At 42.7% G+C, this 24,792-nt stretch overlaps 2 protein-coding genes across 4 annotated transcripts in view; one reads left to right on the forward strand and one right to left on the reverse strand.

Moving 5' to 3' along the window:
- The window catches only part of LOC130293463 (granzyme A-like), a 96,079-nt gene extending 86,083 nt beyond the window's left edge, over positions 1 to 9,996 (reverse strand). Inside the window, exon 1 of the mRNA XM_056542186.1 lies at positions 9,978 to 9,996. The gene's annotated coding sequence lies outside the window, so the exon portion shown is untranslated. The remainder of the gene's footprint in view (positions 1 to 9,977) is intronic.
- LOC130293479 (granzyme A-like) overlaps positions 1 to 24,792 on the forward strand; it is a 68,057-nt gene that overhangs the window by 31,973 nt on the left and 11,292 nt on the right. For 2 of the 3 annotated variants that reach the window (XM_056542227.1, XM_056542217.1), the window contains exon 2: positions 14,965 to 15,103. In XM_056542227.1, the coding sequence (XP_056398202.1) occupies positions 14,965 to 15,103 (139 nt within the window). Of the gene's footprint in view, positions 1 to 3,692; positions 3,803 to 14,964; positions 15,104 to 24,792 lie in introns of those variants that run through there. The other variant, XM_056542209.1, reaches the window with a different exon arrangement.

The following is a 24,792-nucleotide window of genomic DNA, read 5'->3' on the forward strand; positions in this document are numbered from 1 at the left end:
CCTTGGCGTTGGCCAAGGTATCTGCCCGCAGAGCCGCGCTGCAGTTGTCCTTTAAGAAGTAAAACTCTCAGTCCTCTTTACATAGCAAGCAGATGAACACTTCCCCTTTAAGTTGGAGGAGATCTGCATTGTAAGACACTTACAGTGGGGATCAAAAGTTTGGGCACCCCAGGTAAAAATTTGCATTAATGTGCATAAAGAAGTCAAGGAAAGATGGAAAATTCTCCAAAAGGCATCAAATTACAGATAGACATTCTTATAATATGTCAACAAAAGTTAGATTTTATTTCCATCATTTACACTTTCAAAATAACAGAAAACAAAAAAATGGCGTCTGCAAAAGTTTGGGCACCCTGCATAATTTATAGCATGCACTGCCCCCTTTGCAAAGCGGAGACCTGCCAGTGTCATGGATTGTTCTCAATCATCATCTGGGAAGACCAGGTGATGTCAATCTCAAAGGTTTTAAATGCCCAGACTCATCTGACCTTGCCCCAACAATCAGCACCATGGGTTCTTCTAAGCAGTTGTCTAGAAATCTGAAACTGAAAATAGTTGACGCTCACAAAGCTGGAGAAGGCTATAAGAAGATAGCAAAACATTTTCAGATGTCAGTATCCTCTGTTCGGAATGTAATTAAGAAATGGCAGTCATAAGAAACAGTGGAAGTTAAAGCAAGATCTGGAAGACCAAGAAAAAATATCAGACAGAACAGCTCGCAGGATTGTGAGAAAAACTATTCAAAACCCACGTTTGACTGCACCATCCCTCCAGAAAGATCTGGCAGACACTGGAGTTGTGGTACACTATTCCATTATAAAGAGATATTTGTACAAATATGGCCTTCATGGAAGAGTCATCAGAAGAAAACCTCTTCTACGTCCTCACCACAAAAATCAGCGTTTGAACTTTGCAAATGAACATATAGACAAGCCTGATGCATTTTGGAAACAAGTTCTGTGGACCGATGAGGTTAAAATTGAACTTTTTGGCCGGAATGAGCAAAGGTACGTTTGGAGAAGAAGGGGAACAGAATGTAATAGAAAGAAAGACTGTCCAGCTGTTAAAGGGGTACTCCGGTGAAAACCTTTTTTCTTTTAAATCAACTGGTGGCAGAAAGTTAAACATATTTGTAAATTACTTCTATTAAAAAATCTTAATCCTTCCAGTACTTATTAGCTGCTGAATGCTACAGAGGAAATTCCTTTCTTTTTGGAACACTGATGACATCACTAACACAGTGCTCTCTGCTGACATCTCTGTTCATTTTAGCAACCATGCATAGCAGATGCATAGCAGATGCATAGCAGATGTATGCTAAAGGAAGCATGGTGGTTTAGTGGTTTGCACTGCTGCCTTGCAGTGCTGGGGACTTGGGTTCAAATCCCACTAAGGACAACAATAAATGAAGCATTATTATTATTATAATAACATCAGCAGAGAGAACTGTGGTCGTGATGACATCAGAGAGCATTCCAAAAAGAAAATAATTTCCTCTGTAGTATTCAGCAGCTAATAAGTACAGGAAGGATTAAGATTTTTTTAATAGAAGTAATTTACAAATATGTTTAACTTTCTGCTACCAGTTGGTTTAAAAGAAAAAAGGTTTTCACCGGAGTACCCCTTTAAGCATGGGGGTGGATCAATCATGCTTTGGGGTTGTATTGCAGCCAGTGGAACAGGGAACATCTCACGAGTAGAAGGAAAAATGGATTCAATAAAATTTCAGCAAATTTTGGATGCTAACTTGATGCCATCTGTGAAAAAGCTGAAGTTAAAGAGAGGATGGCTTCTACAAATGGATAATGATCCTAAACACACCTCGAAATCCATCAAGAGGCGTAAACTGAAGGTTTTACCATGGCCTTCACAATCTCCTGACCTCAATATAATTGAAAATCTATGGATAGACCTTAAAAGAGCAGTGCGTGACAGACAGCCCAGAAATCTCAAAGAACTGGAAGACTTTTGTAAGGAAGAATGGGCAAAGATACCTCAAACAAGAATTGAAAGACTCTTGGCTGGCTACAAAAAGCGTTTACAAGCTGTGATACTTGCCAAAGGGGGCAGTACAAGATATTAACACTGCAGGGTGCCCAAACTTTTGCAGACGCCATTTTTTTCTTTTCTGTTATTTTGAAAGTGAAAATGATGGAAATAAAATCTAACTTTTGTTGACATATTATAAGAATGTCTAATCTGTAATTTGATGCCTTTTGGAGATTTTTCCAATTTTTCCTTGGCTTCTTTATGCACATTAATAGAAATTTTTACCTGGGGTGCCCAAACTTTTGATCCCCACTGTATCCCCTAATTGCAGAATAGGGGATAAATGTCTGATCGTGCGATCTCCTGTATGCGACTGAAATGCCCCCTCCATGTATCTCTATGGGAGAGGTGGAGATGCAGCGTTTGGGCTACCCCACCTCTCCCATAGACCTGTATGGGAAAGAGGGGGTGTCGTCGATCAGACACTTATCCCCAATCCCCTAGAAGCATGTGACCTAGTCCAGGGAATAAGGTACAAAACATTTCATATCCTAAAACATTTTCACATATCAAGACATACGTAACACCTAGGAAATACCTTTGTAGCTGGCTAGTCGGACACTATGCAGGGTACACAATTTCTACTCTTCCTTCCTTGCAGGTTAAGAAGAATTTGATCACCGTGCACGTGGCTTCACCTTTTGTGGTCTTAAGGGAGTGTGGTCTGATTGTCTCCATAATTTCCTAAGAGCTGAGTGGATAGAGCCATTTACATGCATGGTCACTTCTTATGTGTTGACGTCTTGGTCCAAGAGGTGGGATGGGGCCTCCACCAACCTTGACCCTACCCTGGTCATAAAAGGCTTAATCTCTAAAGCCTTATGCACATAGCAGAGCTGTGTGCCGAAATACCGTTCAGATGCACACCATGTGACTTCATTCTGCAGAGCCAAAGGAACATACCAGTGCCTCCATATTATGCTATACATATCAATTGTACACACATTTATTGGCAGGGGCAGTCACCACTTCTTGTTATCATCACTGAACCAACAAAAAGCTCGAGAGAAAAGTCTATTCTTCTCCCCTTTATACATAGGTTTCCAGAACAGTCTGGGAGAGTAGGCATGTATAAGTCACCAACACAACCTAAAGCTTAAAGGGGTACTCTGGTAGAAAATGTATTTTTTTTTTTTTTTTTTTTTATCAATTGGTGCCAGAAAGTTAAATAAAGTCCATTTCAGGAACTGTCCAGAGATGGAGAAAATCCCCATAGCAAACCTCTTCTGCTCTGGACAATTCCTAACATGGACCAAGGTGTCAGCAGAGAGCACTGTGGTCAGACAAAAAATAAATTCAAAAAGAAAAGAACTTCCTCTGTAGTGTTCAACAGCTGATAAATACTGGAAGGATTAAGATTTTTAAATAGAAGTAATTTACAAATCTGTTTAACTTTCTTGCACCAGTTGATTTAAAAAAAAAATTCCACTGGAGTACCCCTTTAAACCAGTGCAACTCATCATGGTCATAGATGTAATGAATGTTAAACAGGAAACATTCATGTAGTTTCCTGCACAAAACCTAAGTCTAGTAGCATGTTGTAGTGTTATGTAAGTGTGAAATAAGTAAGAACATGAAAGTGATTTGTTAAACTGAAGCCCTGGTGTCACCAAAACCACAGCTCAGAAAATCAATGACATTATTCTGCCAGGTGTCTCTGCCTCCACCACATCTCTCGCAGGGTTAACAGGCTTCACAATGCTCCTTCTTTGCAATCTGATTTTCCTAGCTATGATTCTGCAGGACATAAATTGTAAGTATCCTACATGTGACTTTGACCTGGTCAAGGGTTCTTTGTGAATTTATACTAGTATAGTCATTTGGAGTACCTGTGTCCAGTGATGCAAAATCATAGACTATTGCAGAATCTTGTAATACCTTCTTTTTATTGGACTAACAGTATTTTGTAAAGACATACTTTTGGGACCCCTTACTTTATCAAGTCAAAAGCATTTCTGAGCACATAAGTTGAACATAGATAGATAGATGGATATATAGATAGATAGATATGAGATAGATGGATAGATAGATAGATAGATAGATAGATGGATATATAGATAGATAGATATGAGATAGATAGATATGAGATAGATAGATAGATGGATAGATAGATGGATAGATAGATAGATAGATAGATATGGAATAGATAAATAGATGATAGATTGAAGTAAGATAGATAATAGATAGGCGATAGTTAGATAAATAGATAGATAGAAATGAGATAGATAGATAGATATGAGATGGATAGATGATAGATATCTTTAGGATATCTTTATTAAAGTGGTAGAAATTATTTTTTTATTTTTAAATCAACTGGTGCCAGAAAGTTAAACAGATTTGTACATTACTTCTATAAAAAAAAAAATCTAAATCCTTCCAGTACTTATCAGCTGCTGAAAACTACAGAGGAAATTATTTTCTTTTTGGCACACAGAGCTCTCTGCTGAATCACGAGCACAGTGCTCTCTGCTGACATCTCTGTCCATTTCAGGAACTGTCCAGAGTAGGAGAAAAATCCCATAGCAAACATATCCTGCTCTGGACAGTTCCTAAAATGGACAGAGATGTCAGCAGACAGCTCTGTGTTCCAAAAAGAAAATAATTTCCTCTGTAGTATTCAGCAGCTAATAAGTACTGGAAGAATTAAGATTTTTTTTAGTAGAAGTAATTTACAAATCTGTTCAACTTTCTGGCACCAGTTGATTTAAAGAAAAAAAGTTTTCCACCGGAGTACCCCTTTAAGGAAAGGTTCCCATTATCTGAATTACCAGCTTCAGTGTTAGTAATTTACTGACTACTGTGACAAATATCATGGTTATGGACAGAAGGATTTTTTATGGACACCTTACTATACCAAAAATGTTTAGAATCAACTTTTCCATAACTTTTCCATTCAAAATAGCACATTGTACTACTGTAGGAGGCCTATCATGGGTCAATTGGTAATTTTAAAATAGTAGCACTAATTGTACTACTGTACATCCATTATTATAATCAGCATAATCAAAGGAGTACTCCAGTGCAGGAAGACTTTGGATAGGGGATAATTGTCTGATCACAGGGGCGTCTGACCGCTGGCACCCCCCCCCCCCCCCCCTCGATTTCCTGCATGGTACCTCGGCAGGTGGCTGACATACCCTCTCCATATATCTCTATGGGAGAGCCGGAGATACAGCTTTCAGGTATCTTCAGCTCTCCCATAGAGCTAAATGGAGGGGGCATGTCGGACGCCCCTTCCTGGGGTCTGCCGGGGTGCCGTGTAGGAGATCCAGGGTGCCCAGTTGTCGGACCCCCTCCTCCCTCCTTTGGATAGGGCATAAGTGTCCCTGCACTGGAGAACTCCTTTAAGTATACTTTTCTTCTGTGCACAGATGTAGTAGTAGTAGTAGTAGTAGTAGTAGTAGTAGTAGTAGTAGTAGTAGTAGTAGTACTGGTAATAGTAGTAGAAGCAGAACTATAATTCTAATGATTGTTTGGTACACTAGTATTAGCATTTTCAGGGGCAGAGTGAAAGAGATCCGGGCTCTGACCACCTATTTCATTAATGTTATTTTCTGTGTCCATGCTCCTGTTTTAATATTGATCACGGCATCTGCGGGGGTTCTGGTGGCTGATCTGATCATCCGCGGCATGGGAATTAGATCACCTAATATGGTGGCCAGAGGTCTGCTAACCTGCCTCTGGCTGCCATCTTGGGGTCTTTTTCTCTGGTCTGCCATAGAGCAGACGAAAGAAGTAGATCACAGATAACACTGATCAGTGCTATGCATATGCATAGCACTAATCAGTATTTGCAATCTAAAGATTGCAATATATAGTTCCCCATGGGGACTACAAAAAGTGTAAAGAAAAAAAATAAATAATTAAAAATATAAAAGGAAAAAATAAAATAAAATTAAATCAACATATTTGGTATGGCCAGATGCGGAAATGTCCAATCTATAAAAACATTATGTTAATTATCCCATATGGTGAATGGCGTAAACATAAAAAAAAAATGGTGATTTTTAATCACATTATATGTCAGAAAAACAATGTATTAAAAGAGAAAAAAAAAACATTAAAACAAGAGTGGTACTGATAAAAATTACAGATCACGGTACAAAAAATTACCCTTCACACATCTCCGTATATGGAAAAGTAAAAAAGTTCTAGGGCTCAGAAGAGGACAATTTTAAATATACAATTTTTGTTCAATAAAGTTTGTATTCTTATAAAAGTAGAGCAATATTAGAAAAACAACATAAATTGGGTATCATTTTAATCCCATTGACCTACGGAATAAAGAGAACCAATCATTTTAAGCATAAAGTGCACTGTGTAAAAACAAAACCCCACAAAAGTTGCAAAATTGGAATTTTCCTGTATCCCCAAGCAAAAATAGGCTGTGTGCTTACGGGGTTAAAGTAGGGGCGTGGCTTGGAACTTACTTAGGCCGGCAGAAGAAGTGCAGTTGGCACCAAGTATCAGCAGGATCACCACATCTACCCCAGGATCGGTACATCTGAAGCAGGGCCAGTACGTAATGCTTGCTGCATTTTTTTCACATTGGCCCACAGTTTATAAGGGGGCCAGGGCCGGTTTAGTGTACAGGGCACAATGTTTATTTTATTATTATCAGCATGGTGTTTTTAATTTCAGATTACTTGACCCCTTAACAATGCACGACGTATATTTACATCCTGCGCCGGCTCCTGGTATATGAAGCGCGCTTAGGAGCTGAGCGCGCTTCATACCCGGCAGGTCCTGGTTTCTATCAGCAATCAGGACCCACGACTATTACTGGACATTGCCGATTGGGCTGATGTCCGGTGTTAACCCTTTAGACGCCAAAATCAAAGTTGATCGCCACATCTAAACCGGGGGGGAAAATACTCCCGGTTAGGTTAACGGAGCTGTTCGGGTACGGAGCTGGTCGCGGTATCCTGAACAGCTGAGAGGACAGCGGGAGGCGCCTAACCTTGCTCCTCGCTGTCTGATCGCCATTTGATTGCTCCAAGCCAGAGATCCAGGCTGGAGCAATCTAGCACAGATTACAATGATCTATGCTATGGCATAGCATTGTTCAGTGTATGCATTCAAAGGATTGCATGTAAAAGTGTAAAAAAAAAAGTTTTAAAAAAAAGTGAATAAATGTGATTTAACCCGTTCCTGAATAAAAGTTTGAATCACCCCCTTTTCTCATTTAAAAAAAATATATGTAAACAAAAATAAAAATAAACACATGTGGTATTGCCGCGTGCATAAATGTCAGAAATATAATGTTAATTAAACTGCACGGTCAATGGCGTACACATAAATAAAGTCCAAAATTGCGTATTTTTGGTCACTTTGTATACCCTATAAAATGCATAAAAAGTTATCAAAAAGTACAATCAAAACAAAAATGGTACCAATGAACACTTCATGACGCAAAAAATGCGCACTCATACATCCCTGTATATGGAAAAATAAAAAAGTGATAGGGGTCGGAAGATGACAATTTTACACATACTAATTTTTATGCATGCAGTTATAATTTTTTTAAGTAGTAAAATAACATAAAACCTATAAAAATTAGGTATCTTTGTAACTGTATGAACCTACAGAATAAAGATATGGTGTCATTTTTACTGAAAAGTGCACTGCGTAGAATCGAAAGCCCCAAAAAGTTACAAAATGGCGTTTTTTTCCCCAATTTGCCCCACAAATATAATTTTTTCTGGTTTCGCCCTTTTTTTTGTGGTGAAACTATTGATGTTTTTACAAAGTACAATTGGTGGCGCAAAAGATAAGCCCTCATATGGGTCTGTAGGTGCAAAATTGAAAGCATTATGATTTTTAGAAGGTGATGAGGAAAAAACTAAAGTGCAAAAACGGAAAAACCCTGAGTTCTTAAGGGGTTAAATTCACTAATTTAAAATTCTGATTATACAATTTTACAAAAACTATGTTAAAAAAAAGTAGACGGGGCAATGCATTTTCATTTTGGTTTTCGGACAAGCAAAGCCTAAAATTTTCGATCCAAAATTTCCCTTTTGATATATCCCTAATATATAGAGTCATGGCTGTAAATGTTTGCACCCCTGAAAAGTAAGTATTTCTCACAGAAAAGGATTGCAGTAGCACGTTTTGCTTTACACGTGTGGTAGCCCAGTACGGGATGGTGTTTCCCTGTACCTTCCCTGCCCTTTCAGGCAGTGTCCCTCAGTGTCCCCAGGGCCCATTGCAGTTGTTCCCTCCCATGTAAATAGGTTATGTATTATATTGTGTATTGTACCTTTAATAAATGTACCAAGTGATTGTTACCCAGGAGGTACCAGTGACCAGCTGACCTCAAAGGTGACCTATGGGCTCCCTGCTAGTCTCCCCCATATAAGTCCTGGGAGGAGCTAGCCTCTCTTTCTTTTGCTCCAAGTCTTTGCTGAGGTCAGTCGTGCCTAGTGTGTGTGTCCAAAGGATTGGAGGCCTCAAGTCAAGTTCTGCCACCACAAGTCCAGTCCTGCAGCCCCAAGTCAAGTGCAAGTAAGCTGAAGTCACTGTCCTATCATTCAGGTCTTCTGTCTACCAGAGGCGGCTCTAGATATTTTGAGGCCTTAGGCGAAAATAAATCTGAGGCCCCCCCAAGCGCGATAAAAAGAAGAAAAAAAAAAAAAGTAAGCAGGCGATATTAAAATTAACTGTATTAATTGCATATTTTAAGGCAAACTTTAACCCCTTAAGGACCAGTGGTTTTTCCGTTTTTGCACTTTCGTTTTTTCCTCATCACCTTTAAAAAATCATAACCCTTTCAATTTTACACCTAAAAATCCATATTATGGCTTATTTTATGCGCCACCAATTCTACTTTGTAATGACATCAGTCATTTTACCCAAAAATCTACGGCGAAGCGGGAAACGGGCTTCTGTTTCTACGCAGTAAATTTTTCGGTAAAAATGACACCTTATCTTAATTCTGTAGGTCCATACGATTAAAATGATACCCTACTTATATAGGTTTGATTTTGTCGTACTTCTGTAAAAAATCATAACTACATGCAGGAAAATGTATACGTTTAAAATTGGCATCTTCTGACCCCTATAACTTTTTTATTTTTCCACGACGTACTCCTTGGTCCTTAAGGGGTTAATATATATCATAACCTTGCTATTCACAGCTCTAGAAATCTTATTTTCCTAATTCAATTATTCTACAAAATATCTATACACAAACATTGGGTATAGCTAAAAAAAATAGTAGTGTCTGACTATTCAGTTATTCTTGTTGGTGTCTCCTAAAACTGAAATAAAGTTGTCAACAGGGTATTCAAAGAACACTATAGAATCAGGAACAAAATGTGTATTCCTGACCCTATAGTGGCACCCCACATCCCCTTTAAATTTAGAAAAAAGGTACCTTAATTCTAGAGTTGCACAAGTCCACCAGCGCTGGATGCGCCAAATTGACTGACATAATCTAAATTGATGATCTCAGTTAATCACAGTGCTTTCCCATAGGAAAGCATTGGATTGGCTTAAAACTTCAATTCTGATGTAAGCCAAGGAGTCCAATTTTTATTGCTCTCCTTCCCCTTTCTCGGCCGCATAAAGATATCAGTGACTACAGCACTGATGGGACACAGTCAGGGGAATACACAACTATATAGGTGACTAACAGGCAGGGCCGGACAGACAAAACATAGGCCCAGGCATTTAAGAATATCAGCCCATTTTTCTACTGGGGGTCCAACTGTTGGGACCCCCACCTATCACCTTGGTTCCAGTTGCTCTCCAGCTGCTGTAAAACTCCCCTCATGTCTGGAGAGCCTCAGGCATTATGGGAGTTGTAGCTTTGCAACAGCTGGCGAGCCACAGATTAGGCTACATCGTCACCTATCATCCCTGCAGAACTAACAAGTGATTACAGCTCTGATGGGACAGTCAGGAGAATACACAATGATATCACTGACCTGAGTGACGTCTTCTCTGTTGTCTTTTCTTTTCTTCTCAATCTGGTCCAGACGTCAGGACGTCTTCCAGCTCCATCTTTTCTGCAGAGTCTGACACCCGGACATCATAGGCTCCTCACTTTGTCAGTAGATCCTCATCCTCTGTATGAAGAAAATAATCATTATAATTCTGCTAAATACTGTACCCCCTGAATATAATACTGCCACCCACTGTATCCCCTGAATATAAAACTACCATCAACTGTACCCCCTGAATATAATATTACCTCCTACTATACCCCCTGAATAGAATACTGCCACCTACTGTACTCCCTGAATATAATACTGCCACCTACTGTACTCCCTGAATATAATACTGCCACACACTGTGCTCTCTGAATATAATACTGCCACACACTGTGCTCTCTGAATATAATACTGCCACACACTGTACTCTCTGAATATAATACTGTCACATACTGTCCCCCCTGAATATAATACTGCCACACACTGTGCTCTCTGAATCTAATAATGCCACACACTGTACCATTTGAATACAATCCTGCCACACACTGTACTCTCTGAATATAATACTGCCACACTGTGCCCATGAATGTAATACTGCCACCCACTGTACCCCTGAATATAAACCCTCAAAAATAACCATGCTATATGCTGTACCCTCTGAATATAACTCACATATGCCACACACTACCTTCCAAATATAAAATCCCTTCATAATAATAATACTATTATTGTTACACACTGTTTCTTCTCAGTTTAGCTGAATCACACCTGTCCACCTCCAGACTCCTCTGTCCTCCTTCTTGCTCCTCTGTTCCAACCCCCCCCCCCCTTCCCCCCCAGACCCATAAGTCCTCCTATGTGCTCCTCTTCCCCCCTCTCTAGACCACTAAGTCCTCTCCAGGCTCCTCTGCCCCCTCCCCAGACCCCCCGAATTCCGCCCTAGGCTCCCCTGCCAAACTCTCCAGACCCCAAAGTCCGACCCATACCTAATCACCTCCTGGCCCCCCACATTGATGAATAGTATATGTATGTATTTATGTATGATGTGTATGAGACTGGTGTATGATGTATGTATGATAAATTTACACATCATACACCCATCAATCAGACATATACACATCTATCATACATACACATACCTATCATTCCTGCATACATCTATCACACACACATCCATCATACACAAACATCATACATACACACAAACATACATCTACCCATCATAGATACATCCATCTAGCATACATAAATGACATACATGCACACATCCCAAATACACACACACATACATGCACACATCTAACTTACCCACATCTATCAAACATAAACACATCATACATACACACACCTGGAGCCTCCACCCCCCCTCCCACACATGCATAATACATACATACACACGCGCGGCACATCATACATACACCTGCCGCCTCCAGATCCCACCTGCATAATACATCTCTACACATCATACATACATCCTTCTAGTCCATATAGGAGAAGATAGAGAGTGCGGCACTGCCGCGTACCTTAGTCTTGTAGTGGACTGTAGTAGTGTGAATTGGGTCTACACCTGGGCACTGTAGATAACAAATGTGCTCTATCCTCGGAAAATAGAATACAATAATTCACTGGTAAGAAGAAAACTGAGGAGGTACTGGAACTGCAGTTACTCAGTTTATTCCATCAGGTCTTGGATACAACTCACTTGCATAATACATACATACATATCATACATAAAAACATCATACATACACCCGCCACCTCCATACATACATACACAGACATCATACATAGATCATACACACAGTACATACAGACATCATGCATACACCATACATACACAGACATCATATATACACCATACATACAGTACATACACAGACATCGTGCATACACCATACATACACAGACATCATACATACACCATACATACAGTACATACACAGACATCATACATACAGTACATACACAGACATACATACATACAGTACATACACACACATCATACATACAGTACATGCACACACATCACACACACATTATACATACACACTCTACCTCCGGACCTCAAATCTAACCAGCCCCCCACCCCCCGCCACTCCTCCAGACCCGAAAATACCCCCCCAGGCCAAAAATGTAAGCCCCCGCCGCTCCTCCAGACCCCAAACTAAATTAACCCCTAACTTACTCACCTGCGGCCACCATGAAGATCAGCGAGGAGGGTCCCGGCAGAGGCAGCGCTGCGCTCCCTACAAGGGAGCGTGTCTGTAGTGCATGCGCTGCGTATGCTGAGGGGGGTGGGAGGGGGTGTGTACGTCTCGGCAGCAAGCGGTAGAAGCTAGCGCCGGGGGGAGGGAATGGAGGTAGAGACTAGCGCCGGGCCTGGTACTGGCAGCGTCGCTACAGCAGCGACAAGCCTCCCCTTCAGGGACCGCGGGACCCAGGACTGCGGCTTGAGGGCCCGACCTGCGGCCATAGTATAGTATAGTGGCAGGGGGGCCCGTAGGTCCCTAATTACACCATTTAGTCGGCCGCGAGGCCCCTTTTAGCACGAGGCCTTAGGTGGCTGCCTAAATCGCTTAATTAGACAGCCGCCTCTGCTGTCTACTCAGCATGGCCTGCACTAAATTCTCCTGTCTACTACAAGTCCCAGCAAACCTGCAAGGTCACTGTGTCACTGGTCACCTACTTGGGCCCTGGCTTTACTGCATAGACTGTAACAACTGTCTACCCTCAGTAAAGCTACCGTTGTCTGTAATTTGGCGTCGGTGTCTTCATTGCCCCCATGCCTAGCCCAGGATCCAGCGGTATATCTTCGGGTGGTTAAGGCTAAACCATGCCCTTGCTTCACAAATACAAGGGGTTAATACCATCTGCCCTTAGGGTAACAACATCCGCCCTGCACCTCACACCCCACCGCCATACCACACATGTTTATTCCCTTTGTGTGAATTGGAACTAAACCAAAAAAGGGAGGAAAAAAAGCAAATTGGAAATAATGTCACACCAAACTCCAAAAATGGGCTGGACAAAATTATTGGCACCGTTAACTTAATATTTGGTTGCACACCCTTTGGAAAAACCATCAATAAGATTCTTACACCTCTCAGGCGGAATGTCGGACCACTCTTCCTTTGCAAACTGCTCCAGGTCACTCTTATTGGAAGGCGCCTTTTCCCAACAGCAATTTTAAGATCTCTCCACAGGTGTTCAATGGGATTTAGATCTGGACTCATTGCGGGCCACTTCAGAACTCTCCAGTGCTTTGTTGCCAACCCCTTCTGGGTGCTTTTTGGGGTCATTGTCTTGCTGGAGGACCCAAGATCTCGGATGCAAACCCAGCTTTCTGACACTGGACTGTACAGTGTGACCCAAAATCCGCTGGTAATCCTCAGATTTCATGATGCCTTGCACACATTCAAGGACCCCCAGTGCCAGAGGCAGCAAAACAACGCCAAAACATAATTGAACCTCCACCATTTCACTGTAGGTACTGTGTTCTTTTCTTTGTAGGCCTCAATTTTCAGTAAACAGTAGAATAATTTGCTTTACCAAAAAGCTCTATCTTGGTCTCATCTGTTCACAAGATGTTTTCCCAGAAGGATTTCGGCTTACGCAAGTTCATTTTGGCAAAATGTAGTCTTGCTTTTTTATGTTTCTGTGTCAACAGTGAGGTCCTCCTGGGTCTCCTGCCATAGCGTTTCATTTCATTTAAATGACGACGGATAGTTCACGCAGACACTGATGCTCCCTGAGCCTGCAGGACAGCTTGAATATGTTTGGAACTTGTTTGTCCACCGCATTGACACCTTTCATAAATTTTTCTCTTCCATCCATGCCCAGGGAGATTAGTTACAGCGCTTCCACACCTCCTCAGGTGGGATTTTTATATTGCCCACACCTGTTACTTGCCCCAGATGAGTTTAAAGGAGCATCACATGCTTAAAACAATCTTATTTCTCCACAATTTTGAAAGGGTGCCAACAATTTTGTCCAGCCCATGTTTTGGAGTTTGGTGTGATATTATGTCCAATTAGCTTTTTTTCCTCTCTTTTTTGGTTTAGTTCCAATACACACAAAGGGAATAAACATGTGTATAGCAAAACATGTTATTGGAATACTTTTCTGTGAGAAATGCTTCATTTTTTTTGAAAAATTTCAGGGGAGCCAACATTTACGGCCATGACTATATATATATATATATATATATATATATATATATATATATATATATATATTTTATTATTATTATTATTATTATTAATTTTTTTTTAAATAAAAATAATAGCAGTATACCGTAGAGATGTGTTGCAACTGACATTAAATGTTTATTTGGGAGTTAAAAGAGCTGTTGTGCTGAGTGTAACAAAAGGTAAAAATAGGAGTGCTACTGCTTGTGTTACGCAACCATGGTGGCACTACAGAATAATAATGCCACTAATGCCACGATATAGTGACTAAAATGAACCTAAACAATCTACATAATACAACTATGCTTTAAACATTCCAATGTCCTATGTACAAAGCCTATATAATAGAACCAATAGATTGTTGAAATAATGGTGCTGTACCTGATCCTAGGAGGACTGACTGTGAAGAGCAAAGTTTTAAGGCTTTAATGGATAAACCCATTTTTCCTTTGTATCACCAAGCATAGAACCAAGTGGGCCAAACAATGTAACAGGAGAACAATGAGTTTTGCTGGATCATGTGTTGTAAAAACAACTGACTTTAGTTGTCTTAGCAGTGTATTTTAGGCTGAGTTCACATTAGCATTGAGTTCCGTTCAGAAGAACGCCACTAGCAAAGTCCATTAAAATTACAGGAGTTAGGCGTTGAATAAAATCCATCGAAACTCCTGTGCAGCAACGGCCCCCAGACAGAAACCCAACGGACCCTCTTTAAGGTCAATAGGACCATCAGGATCTGGCAGTGTGCACGTAGCCTAAGTCTTTATTAATTTTTATATTGTTGTAACTTACAGGTGATTCTGCAGGTATTGTAGGAGGTAAAGAAGCTCGCTCAACTCCGTATATAGCTTTAGTGAGGACCCCTGGAAAAACGTTTTGTGGTGGAGCATTGATAAAGCCTGACTGGGTGTTAACATCTGCAGAGTGTTTCATGTGAGTAACTTTTCAGCAACACATTGCCAGATCCATCATATGATAGACACAAGTATCATATCTGCAGTTTACCAGTATACTCAATTTGTGGCTGGATGTCAGAGATAAATGTGAATAGTTTAGCGTGCTAATATTCTTTAATATACTTTTTTATTCAAATATAGAGTGCTGCTGCAAACTTCTTTTTGTGTATTTTGGATTTGCCATAGTGGCATGCACCTGTGCATTTGGTTGTTGTGCGGCTATCTCTGTGTTTTTTTGTATTAGTTACATAATCACATTGTCACGATCACACCCTATCGGTCCAGCCAAGACATTAGAGAGAGTGTGATGGTGCAAGGGTTAAAGCCGCCAGACCTCTGGGTATCCACTACTAGTCCCAGCCAGTCACCAAATTAACCCTTAGATAAACGGGTTTCCACCAGAGCTGCCTTCAGAAAGGTGAGCTCATATATTTAGAGATCAAAGACCAGAGCTGATTAATTAAACATTTAATCTGATAAAAGGTATCACAGTGCTAAATATATAAAAATACAGGAACAAATTATATACAGGTGTAACAATATATAAAAGAGTTTAGCAAGACAAGTTCAGAAAACAAAAATGAAGTTCTTACAGCATGATGCTATAGCAGTCCATGAGAGTGAGTTCCAGCTGTCCTTAGGATGGTCTTGTCAGCTTGTTGCACAGCATTTAAAACCCTGAGTCTAGCATTGTTAGATATTACATATCTGCCTTTTTGGAGGGAGACTCCATTCCCCCCTCCCCTCTGATCCCACCAGGGGGGCATCTCTGTTCTTGGCCCTCTTATCTGGTTGATTATATGATGGGACCAGAGTGCCCTTACATCCTGCTGCTTCAAAAGAGCCTCTGACTTCAAAGGAGATACAAACAAACAGCCAGACCCCCAATAAAATCCAATAACCAAAAGGATACACCGTCTGAATGACCTCTCACCTATGTCTTGGATAATCCATCACACACAGTTATAATTTATAATACACATATAGGATTTTAATAATCAGGCCTTGGGCCTGACACACACGTGCAATTATCTTTAATATTGTATTTTTTCATGCTGTTCGTGCATGTAAATAAACAGAGATTGCCTAAATTTTACACTTTCCCAGTTACTTCCTAAACTGGTTTAAACCAAAGAGTTCATTAATATCCATTGCTCCTTGTTAAAAAGGGGTGTAGTCTCACTATCAAAAAGTCTATAAAAACCTTGTTAAACTGTCAGCTAATTTAGTATGGAGAATGGAACACTGAGTAAAGAGAGTAGCAGATGCTGAGCACGAGCAAGAAAATAATTTGTTTGCTCTCATGGCCTACTCAGGAAGGCATATGATCAAGCCCCGTTCTTGGGAGGAACTCTCAGATGACACCCTGTGTACCAGCTTTGCCCTGGCTTATGGAAAATTTTCTTTTGTGGCTTCAAGGGGAGGACCAACATCACTTCTTCTAGTCAGTGGGTAGCATTTAGTTAAAAGAGAGCTGTAATGCAATGTAACTTATGCCCTATCCGAAGTTATAGATTGCGGGGGGTCCGACCACTGGGGCCCCCCGCAATCTCCTGTAGGGGGCAGTCTGCAGGAAGCCGCCGCAGACACATGGGATACATGGAGAGGGCGTGTCGGCCACTGCGTCATGCAGAATGCCACCCTTCCAGCATACTGCCATGGCCCTGTACAGGAGATCGCGGGGAGTCCCAGCGGTCGACCCCCCCCCCCCTCCTGCCGCGATCTATAACTTATAGGGATAGGGGATAGGTTATATTACTACACTTCTCCGTTAAGGATCTTTTGACAATCCAAAACCTTGGATCTCTGGTAAGGTTTGGACTTCTTCTTACCTCAGGGAGTCAACCAGTGTGTTTATTATCACCCAGGGCCAGACTGGGACCAAAAATAGGCCCGGGCATATTAGATTATGCAGCCCATTTTTTTGAGTGGGGGTCGAAGCAGTCTTACCCCCATTAAAAAAATCTGGGCTGTATAGTCTAAAATAATCTTGGTTCAAATGGCTCTCCAACTGTTGCAAAGCTATAACTCCCATCATGTCTGCAATGCTTCAGGCATTATGGGAGTTGTAGTTTTCTAACAGCTGGAGAGCCACAGACTGGGGTGCAGTTTCATCTTTCAGGCAGAATACACAATGATATCAGTGATCTGAGTGACGTTTTCTCTGTTGTCTTTTCTTTTCTTCTTCATCCGGTCCTTGTCTTCTTCCAGCTACATCATCTTCTGCAAAGTCTGAGGCCCGCACATCATTGGTTCCTCACTTCGTCAGCAGATCCACATCCTCTGTATGACAACAGTAATCATTATAATGCTGCCAAACATTATGCCTCCTAAAAAAAAAAATACTGCCAGATACTGTTTCTTCTGTTTGGCAGAATCCCACCCCTGTAATGTCCTCCCCCAGACCCCTAAGTCCCACACTGCGGACATTCAGACGGCAGAATGTCTGCTTGTGGCAAGTGCCGTCAGAGCTATTGGCAGTAGAACCACATGGATGTGCACAATCTCTATAGATGGCATAGCAGTACAGCGGAATTCCGCCAGCAGAATGGACATCCATCCAAAAAACAAAAATGTTAATTCTTTAGGTGGACATCTATTCCGACAATGGTATTTCACTGCGGCAATTCTACAGTGTGAACAGGGAAGCAGAATCCTATTGAAAAGAATTGGACTGTACTGCAAGCGGATTTCCGCCGGCGCAATGTCATCAATGTGGATGGGCCCTAAGTGCACCCAGACTCCTAAGTCCTCTTCCAGACCCATCTTTCCTCTCCTCCTTCAAATCCCTTAGCCTTCCCCCAGACTCCTCAGTCATACTATTTTACACTTTTATCCCCCTAAACTCCTCTGTCCCCTTCTCCCCAAGAATTCTTAGTCTTCCTTCTTCCAACTTCTGTGCGCCCTCAGACTCCTCTTTCACCTTTCCCCCCACCCCAGACCCTTAGTCATTCTCCATCATACTTTCTTACCCCCAGACCCCTCTGCCCCCTTCTTCCCCCAGATCCCTCAGTCATCCTTCTTCCAACTCACAGTTGTGGAAATGGACATGCAGTTCTGGGGGCCGGGCAGGTGATTACTACAGGCATTTAGCCCTGCTTCAGGCAAGCAGATCCAGAGGATGAGGGCGCCACTCGGGAATCTAGGACTCACATCCCGGAGGCTCTGAGTGAGTGCCAATTTAATCCCTTGCCACAGAACACACTGTTTATATGGTGCAGCATTGGTAGGACACAAGCGCAGAAGCTAAACTCGCTTCATACCTGTGGCTAATGCCAGACATCGCTGATCAGGGTGATGTACGGAATTAACCCTTTAGATGCTGCAATCAAAGTTGATTGCGGCATCTAAAAGTGCCAAAATCTAGAGCTGGTAGCTCAGGGTAGCTGATCGGGATGCAGCGATTTTGCCACAGATGTCCTGATCAGCTGTTAGGACGGAGGATAGTATCCTACCTGCTTCCCTGTCATCCAATCGGTGCTCCTATGCAGCAGCCAGCCTTTGCATGCTTTAGCAATGGGGCGCTGATAACACTGATCGATGCTGTTTTCTGGGAAAACATTGTTCAGTGTTTGCAATCTGAAGATTGCAGGTTACTTTCTACTATGAGGACAAAAAAATTGTGAATAGAGTGTAAAAAAATAAAGTTAATAAATATGAGTAAGCCCTCCCCTAATAAAAGATTGAATCACTCCTTTTTCCATTTTTTAAGTAAAATAATGTAAATAAAAATAAATATTTATATAAACATATGTGGCAAAGCCATGTGCATAAATTTCCAAACTAAATTTCCAAACTAAAAAATTATGTTAATTAAACAGCATAGTGGCGTGAGCAGGGCGCCAATGGTCGCTTCATATTGCAGAAAAAAAATTATAAAATGCAATAAAAACTACAGACCAAGGCACAAAAAATTAACACTCATACATCCCTGCATATGGAAAAATTATGGGGGGGGGGGTCAGAAGAGGACAATTTTAGACTTAATTATTGTACAAAAAGTCATAATTTTACTTTTTTAAAGTCATTAAAAAAAAATAAAACTATGAGTTGAGTATCCTTCTAATCATATGGACTTAATAGATAGACATATAACATGTCATTTGTACCGAAAAGTGCACTGCGTAGAAACAGAAGCCCCCAAAATTTGCTAAATTATTATTTTTTTCAATTTCTCCCCACAAATATATATATATATTTTTTTATTTAGCTGTGGATTTAGTGGTTAAATTAGTGATGTAATTACAAAGTTCAGTTGGTGGCACAAAAAACGAGTCCTCATATGGGTCTATAGGTGGTGTGATGGCCATTAGGTGAGGAGGAAAAAAACAAACATCCCCTTATTTTGTGTTACCAGGGCAAGTGGATTGGGCTCCCGTTTTAGTCTCTGAACAGGTAATTTGATTCTTAAAATTCCACACCTCTGCAACTTTTGTGCCCCCCCAGACCCCTGAGTCCCCTACCCCACCCCACCACCTGACCACTTAGTCCCCCTCCCCCCCCTCCCCCAGACTTCTGAGTCCCCTACCCAATCCCTCCACCCCCAGACCAAGATCATCCTCCTTCCAACATGCTGGTGCTCAGACCCCGCTTGCTACTAAAGAATCTGTGCAGGCTGCAAAAGTGCTGAGTAAATCTAGACCACCGGTGACAGGGGTGACTCTCCTGATCCACCTCTGTCATTATTTGAGGGTTCTCCAACTCCCCCGCAGCGAATTGTCCCCTGAAAGACCTGTCAATAATGCTGCTGCTCTGAACTATCTGTTCTCCGAACTTTTGACTGCCTTTACATCCTGTCAATCAATAATGGTGACTAAAGTAGATGAACTGCGGCAGGAATTTGTTATTCTGCCATATGAGAACCAGAAAATACGTGAGCACACTGAGGAGGTGGAGCCTAGGGTCTCTGCCGTGGAGGATACTCACCGCCTGCGGTGCAACAACATCTGACTGGTGGGCCTTCCTGAAAAGGGGAATGAACCTTGCTGTTCCTGGAAACGTGGCTGAAGGAGATTCTTCCGGTGGACACCTTCTCTCCTTATTTCTCAATTGAACCTGGGTCCCTTTCTGGACAAACTCCTGCACTTCAAGGACAGAGATGCTATTATATGTGCACTGCAAATTATGGGAGAGGTCATTTTTGAGGGGAGCAGAGTATCCTTCTATCCTGTTTTTTCTGTGGAGTTACACAAGCAGAGGGTGCAGTTCACTGAGGACCGGTCGAAGTTACGTGCCAAGGGCAACCGCTACTCAGGGCCGCCATCAGGGGGGTACAACCCATACTCGGGTAAGGGGCCCCGAGCCCGGCTGGCCCAGGACTTTTTTTGTGTGTGTCAGTGAGTGACTGTCTGTCACTCACTGACCACTGGGGACCTGCCACTATACACTGACTGATCGACTGACTAAAGTGCATACAGTCAGTCAATCAGTCACACACACCCACTGACACAAAAGCAGCAGCGCACTCCGCATACCTCTGGATCTCTGTCTTTAAATCAGCATCAGTAGTGGCCGGCGGGAGGTACTACTTGCGTGATGAATGTGCCGCAAGCAGGACACCGGCCTGGCCCCTGATGCTACACAATAGAGCTGTAGTGGAGCAGAGAAGAGTTGCCCTGCTGCTGTTGTGCTGGCTACCAAGGAGGAGAGCGGCATCGGCGACGTGAAAAGAAGAGGAGCCGGAGTCTGCCCTGAGGACTGGAGGGCACTGTAAAAAAATGTATGTATAATATAGCTGGGGGCCGGGGTCCCGGCGCAGAATTCTATTGCAGTAGCAGCTGGCTGGGAACTGCTGCCAGGGGCAAGGGCTAAGGCCTACAAGTATATGGGGGGGGGGGGGCAACAATTAGCAGCAGAGAGAGGCCTACAACTAACTATATAAGGGCAAGTTGTGCCCACATGGTTGTTGTAGGCCCTGTTTGCAAATAGTTGCCCCCATTATAGTTGTAGGCCCCTCTGAGAGGCCTACATAAGGGGGAAACTATTAACATAGGGGCCCACCCAAACTATATGAAGCCCCCATATAGTTTGGGTAGGCCCCTCTGTTAATAGTTGCTTTTATTGCATAATCCCTTAAGGACACAGGGCATAAGTGTACGCCCTGCAACCACTTTTGCAATTTAAAGCGTGCTCAAAAGCTGAGTGTTTCATACCCAGTGGGTCCAGGCTGCTATCAGCAGCAGGGAACCATGGCTAATGGTGGACATCGCCGATTGGGCGACATACCCTTTAGACGCCTAAATGCGGGAAATTAGCTCCAGCGGGCTGATCATTGCCACCGTGACGAAATCATATCCTATAGGGATAAAATAATTGTGAAAAAAAATGTGTAAAAGGAAAAAAAAAGTAATTAATGTGAATAAGCCCCTTCCCTAATAAAAATTTTAATCATCCCCCCTCTCCCTTTTTTCAAATAAAATTATGTAAACATATACATATGTGGTATTGCCTCGTTCATAAATGTCCAAACTATTTAAATATACCATTAATATATTCATTTAGGTCTGGGGGCGGAGTCATGGGCATATTGGTGGAGTCAGGGCAGGCCATTGGGGGGGGGGGGCCAGGCCTTGCGCTGTGTCCCAAAATTTCTGATGGCAGCCCTGCCGCTACTCAATGCTTTATCCTGCTCTCCTGAGAGTGGTGGATGGAATAAGTTCTTCACCTCCCCAACTGAGGCTCTTCATTGGGTGGATGCGGCCCCTCCTGTCAGACCTCCGGACTAAACTGTCATGGACTGTCCTGCTCTTGGCTGTTCTCCCCTATTGTTCTTTAGGTAGTGGTGAGGAAGTTAGCATTCCTTAGGGTCTCCATAGGTTCCAGTTTTTCCTAGGGTATCCCTGGGAAGTTTTCTTAGTTACCGGCCATTTTAGTGTGGGGTAGCAGGAAGGTTCTAGTAAGAGTAGTTTTTTTTTTTCAGGTTACTTGGCTTTCCTCTGACGCACCATAGTAGTTGTATTTGGGATATAGGTCTGCACAGTGTTGGGGCATAAATGTTTTACTATGTCCCCCTTAGCATTAGACAGGGAATACATGGGATTGTTCTGTTTATGCTTTGTTGCATTTGTTTATGAGTTTTGTGTTTGTGCCCTGTCTGTCTTTATGTTGAATGTGTGTGATGTGTTTTGTCATTGTGCTCTTTCCTTCTTCTTCCTGTTGTTGCATATGGTTGTAAGTTGTGATGGGGACTCTAAAGGTTGTTAGTTGGAATGTGCGGGGGCTTAACTCCAAGTTCAAGAGGGCCTTATGTCTAGACTTTGTGAAACGCCAGTCTCCTCACATTATCTGCTTGCAGGAGACTCATATTACGGGCCAGAAGGTACTTGCCTTAAGAGAACATGGATAGCGAAGGGGTATCATGCCTCCTTTTCTAGTTATGCCAGAGGTGTCTGTTTTAATTACTAAGTCCTTACCACTGGTTGTTTACCAAGGAGCCTGTGACCACTTTGGGAGGTTTGTGATACTACACTGCTCTATGGGCTCTTTCTCATTTGTTATTGTCTCTGTTTATGTGCCTCCTCCTTTTCAGGTCTCTGTGTTGGAGTCGATTACTAACAAACTATTGTCTTTTCCCTCCAAACCTGTCCTATTTGTAGGAGATTTCAATGTAGTTCCTGATCCTCTACTCGACCGTACCACTGCTACTGACCCTGGTTCCACCGCTTTTAATACCTGGCGCAAGGTGTTGGGCTTGACCGACCTCTGGAGGTGGAAGTACCCAAATGCATCTGCCTTTTCTTTCTACTCTGCAGCCCATAGGTCCTTCTCTCGCATAGATCTTGCTCTGGTGTCCGAGGATCTCCTCCAGGCAGTAATAGAAGTTTTCTACACAACTAGGGGGATCTCAGACCACTCTGCTATATTGGTAGTTCTCAATCTAGGTCCTAGTCCCTCTTCCAGTATTTGGCACATGCACCCTGGTTAGCTGCAGGCTGAGGCGGTAGTAGAAGTGTTAAGGGTTGCCCATACTGAATACTGGGAGCATAATGCATACAAGGCCAAGATCAGGGGTGCTTTTTAAATGGGTGTAGCGGGTCAGAGGAAAATCAGGTTGGCCATGGAGAACAGGTTGTTACAGGAGATCAGTGCTTTAGAGGTGGCATATATTAGGGATCCTTCTCCTGATCATGAGAGGGCTCAGAGGTCTCTTTTGGTTGTCCAGAAGGATAGGGTTCAATTGCGGTTGGTGGATAGGGAAGCGGCCCTTTATGCATTTGGGGATAAGAATGGGAAGCTGTTGGCCTACTTGTGAGGGCTAGTCATCCTGCTGCCTCTATCCCTTGTATTAGGGGCGGGGATGGTTCTGTGGTGTCTGACCCCCAGTTGATTAACTCTGTCTTCAGGGATTTTTACTCCTCCCTGTATTCTGCTCCTTCTAGGCCCTGTCAGGGGGAAATTGTTTTTTCTACAAGAGCTGTCCCTTCCCACGCTTAGTCGGGCTCAGGCGCAGGCATTGGATGCTCCTTTTATGGTTGAGGAGGTGGAGCAGGCTATTCAGGATCTTCCTCATGGGAAGACTCCAGGTTTAGATGGGATGGTAGGCAACTGGTATAGGATGAATGAGGAGTGACTGGCCCCTATACTCCTTAAACTGTTTCACTCGATAGCTGTCGCAGATTCCCTTCCAGACTCATTCATCCTGACCAAACTGGGTTTATGCCGAGTAGGGCTAATGATGTTAATGTGAAGCGCCTGCAGCTTAACATTGCAACGGTGGGGGAGGGCTTTCCTACTGGAGTGGTGGTTAGTCTGGACATTTATAAGGCCTTTGACTCTGTGATGTGGCCCTATCTATGGGAGGTCCTGCCTGCGTTTGGGTTTTGTCCCCGATTCTGTGCCTGGGTTCGCTTGTTATACGATAGCCCCAGGGCTCGTATTCACACTAACTTGGATGTTTCTGCTACCTTCCTCCTGGGTTGTGGGACAAGGCAGGGGTGCCCGCTGTCTCCCTTCCTTTTTGCGCTGGCAGTTGAGCCATTGGTGGTGGTCATCTGTAAAGATCCCACTATCTGTGGTATTCCCAGGGGGTCTATTGTAGAGAAGGTTTCCCTTTATGCGGATGACACCCTGGTGTATTTAGCGGATGCAGGGGGTTCTCTAGTGTCTCTTATCGACCTACTTGCCTGGTTTAGTTCGATTTCAGGCTTGCAGGTCAACTGGGCTAAGTCCTCTCTAATGGCACTCTCGCCTCGAGTCCCCCTCCTCTCTTCCAGCAGGGGTACAAGTGGTCGCCCATTTTAGATACCTGGGGGTGGAGGTTACTGCGTATCTGGTGGAATATCCGTCCCTCCACAGTGGAGCGGTTGACTGCCTGGTCCTCACTCCCTCTCTCTCTCTGGGCACAAGGATTAATATATTTAAAATGATTTCCCTTCCTAAATTCCTATACCTGTTTCATTTGGCTCCCATGATTCCCCTAGGAAATATTTTAATAAACTGTGTGGTGCTCTGGAATCCTTCTACTGGCAGGGAAGGCCTCCTAGGCTTGGTCGGGCTCTTCTCCAGGCTTCTAAACGGCATGGCGGCCTAGCTGCTCCTGATGTATATAATTATTTTCTTGCCACTCAACTGGTCTACGCAGCATGGTGGATAGATCTGGATCTCTCAAACTCGGCAACTGCCTTGGCTGGAGCGCTTATGGGTTTCTATGAAGCTATCACTCTCACT

The sequence above is a fragment of the Hyla sarda genome, chromosome 1 (assembly GCF_029499605.1).
Source record: "Hyla sarda isolate aHylSar1 chromosome 1, aHylSar1.hap1, whole genome shotgun sequence".
Classification (NCBI taxonomy): domain Eukaryota; kingdom Metazoa; phylum Chordata; class Amphibia; order Anura; family Hylidae; genus Hyla; species Hyla sarda.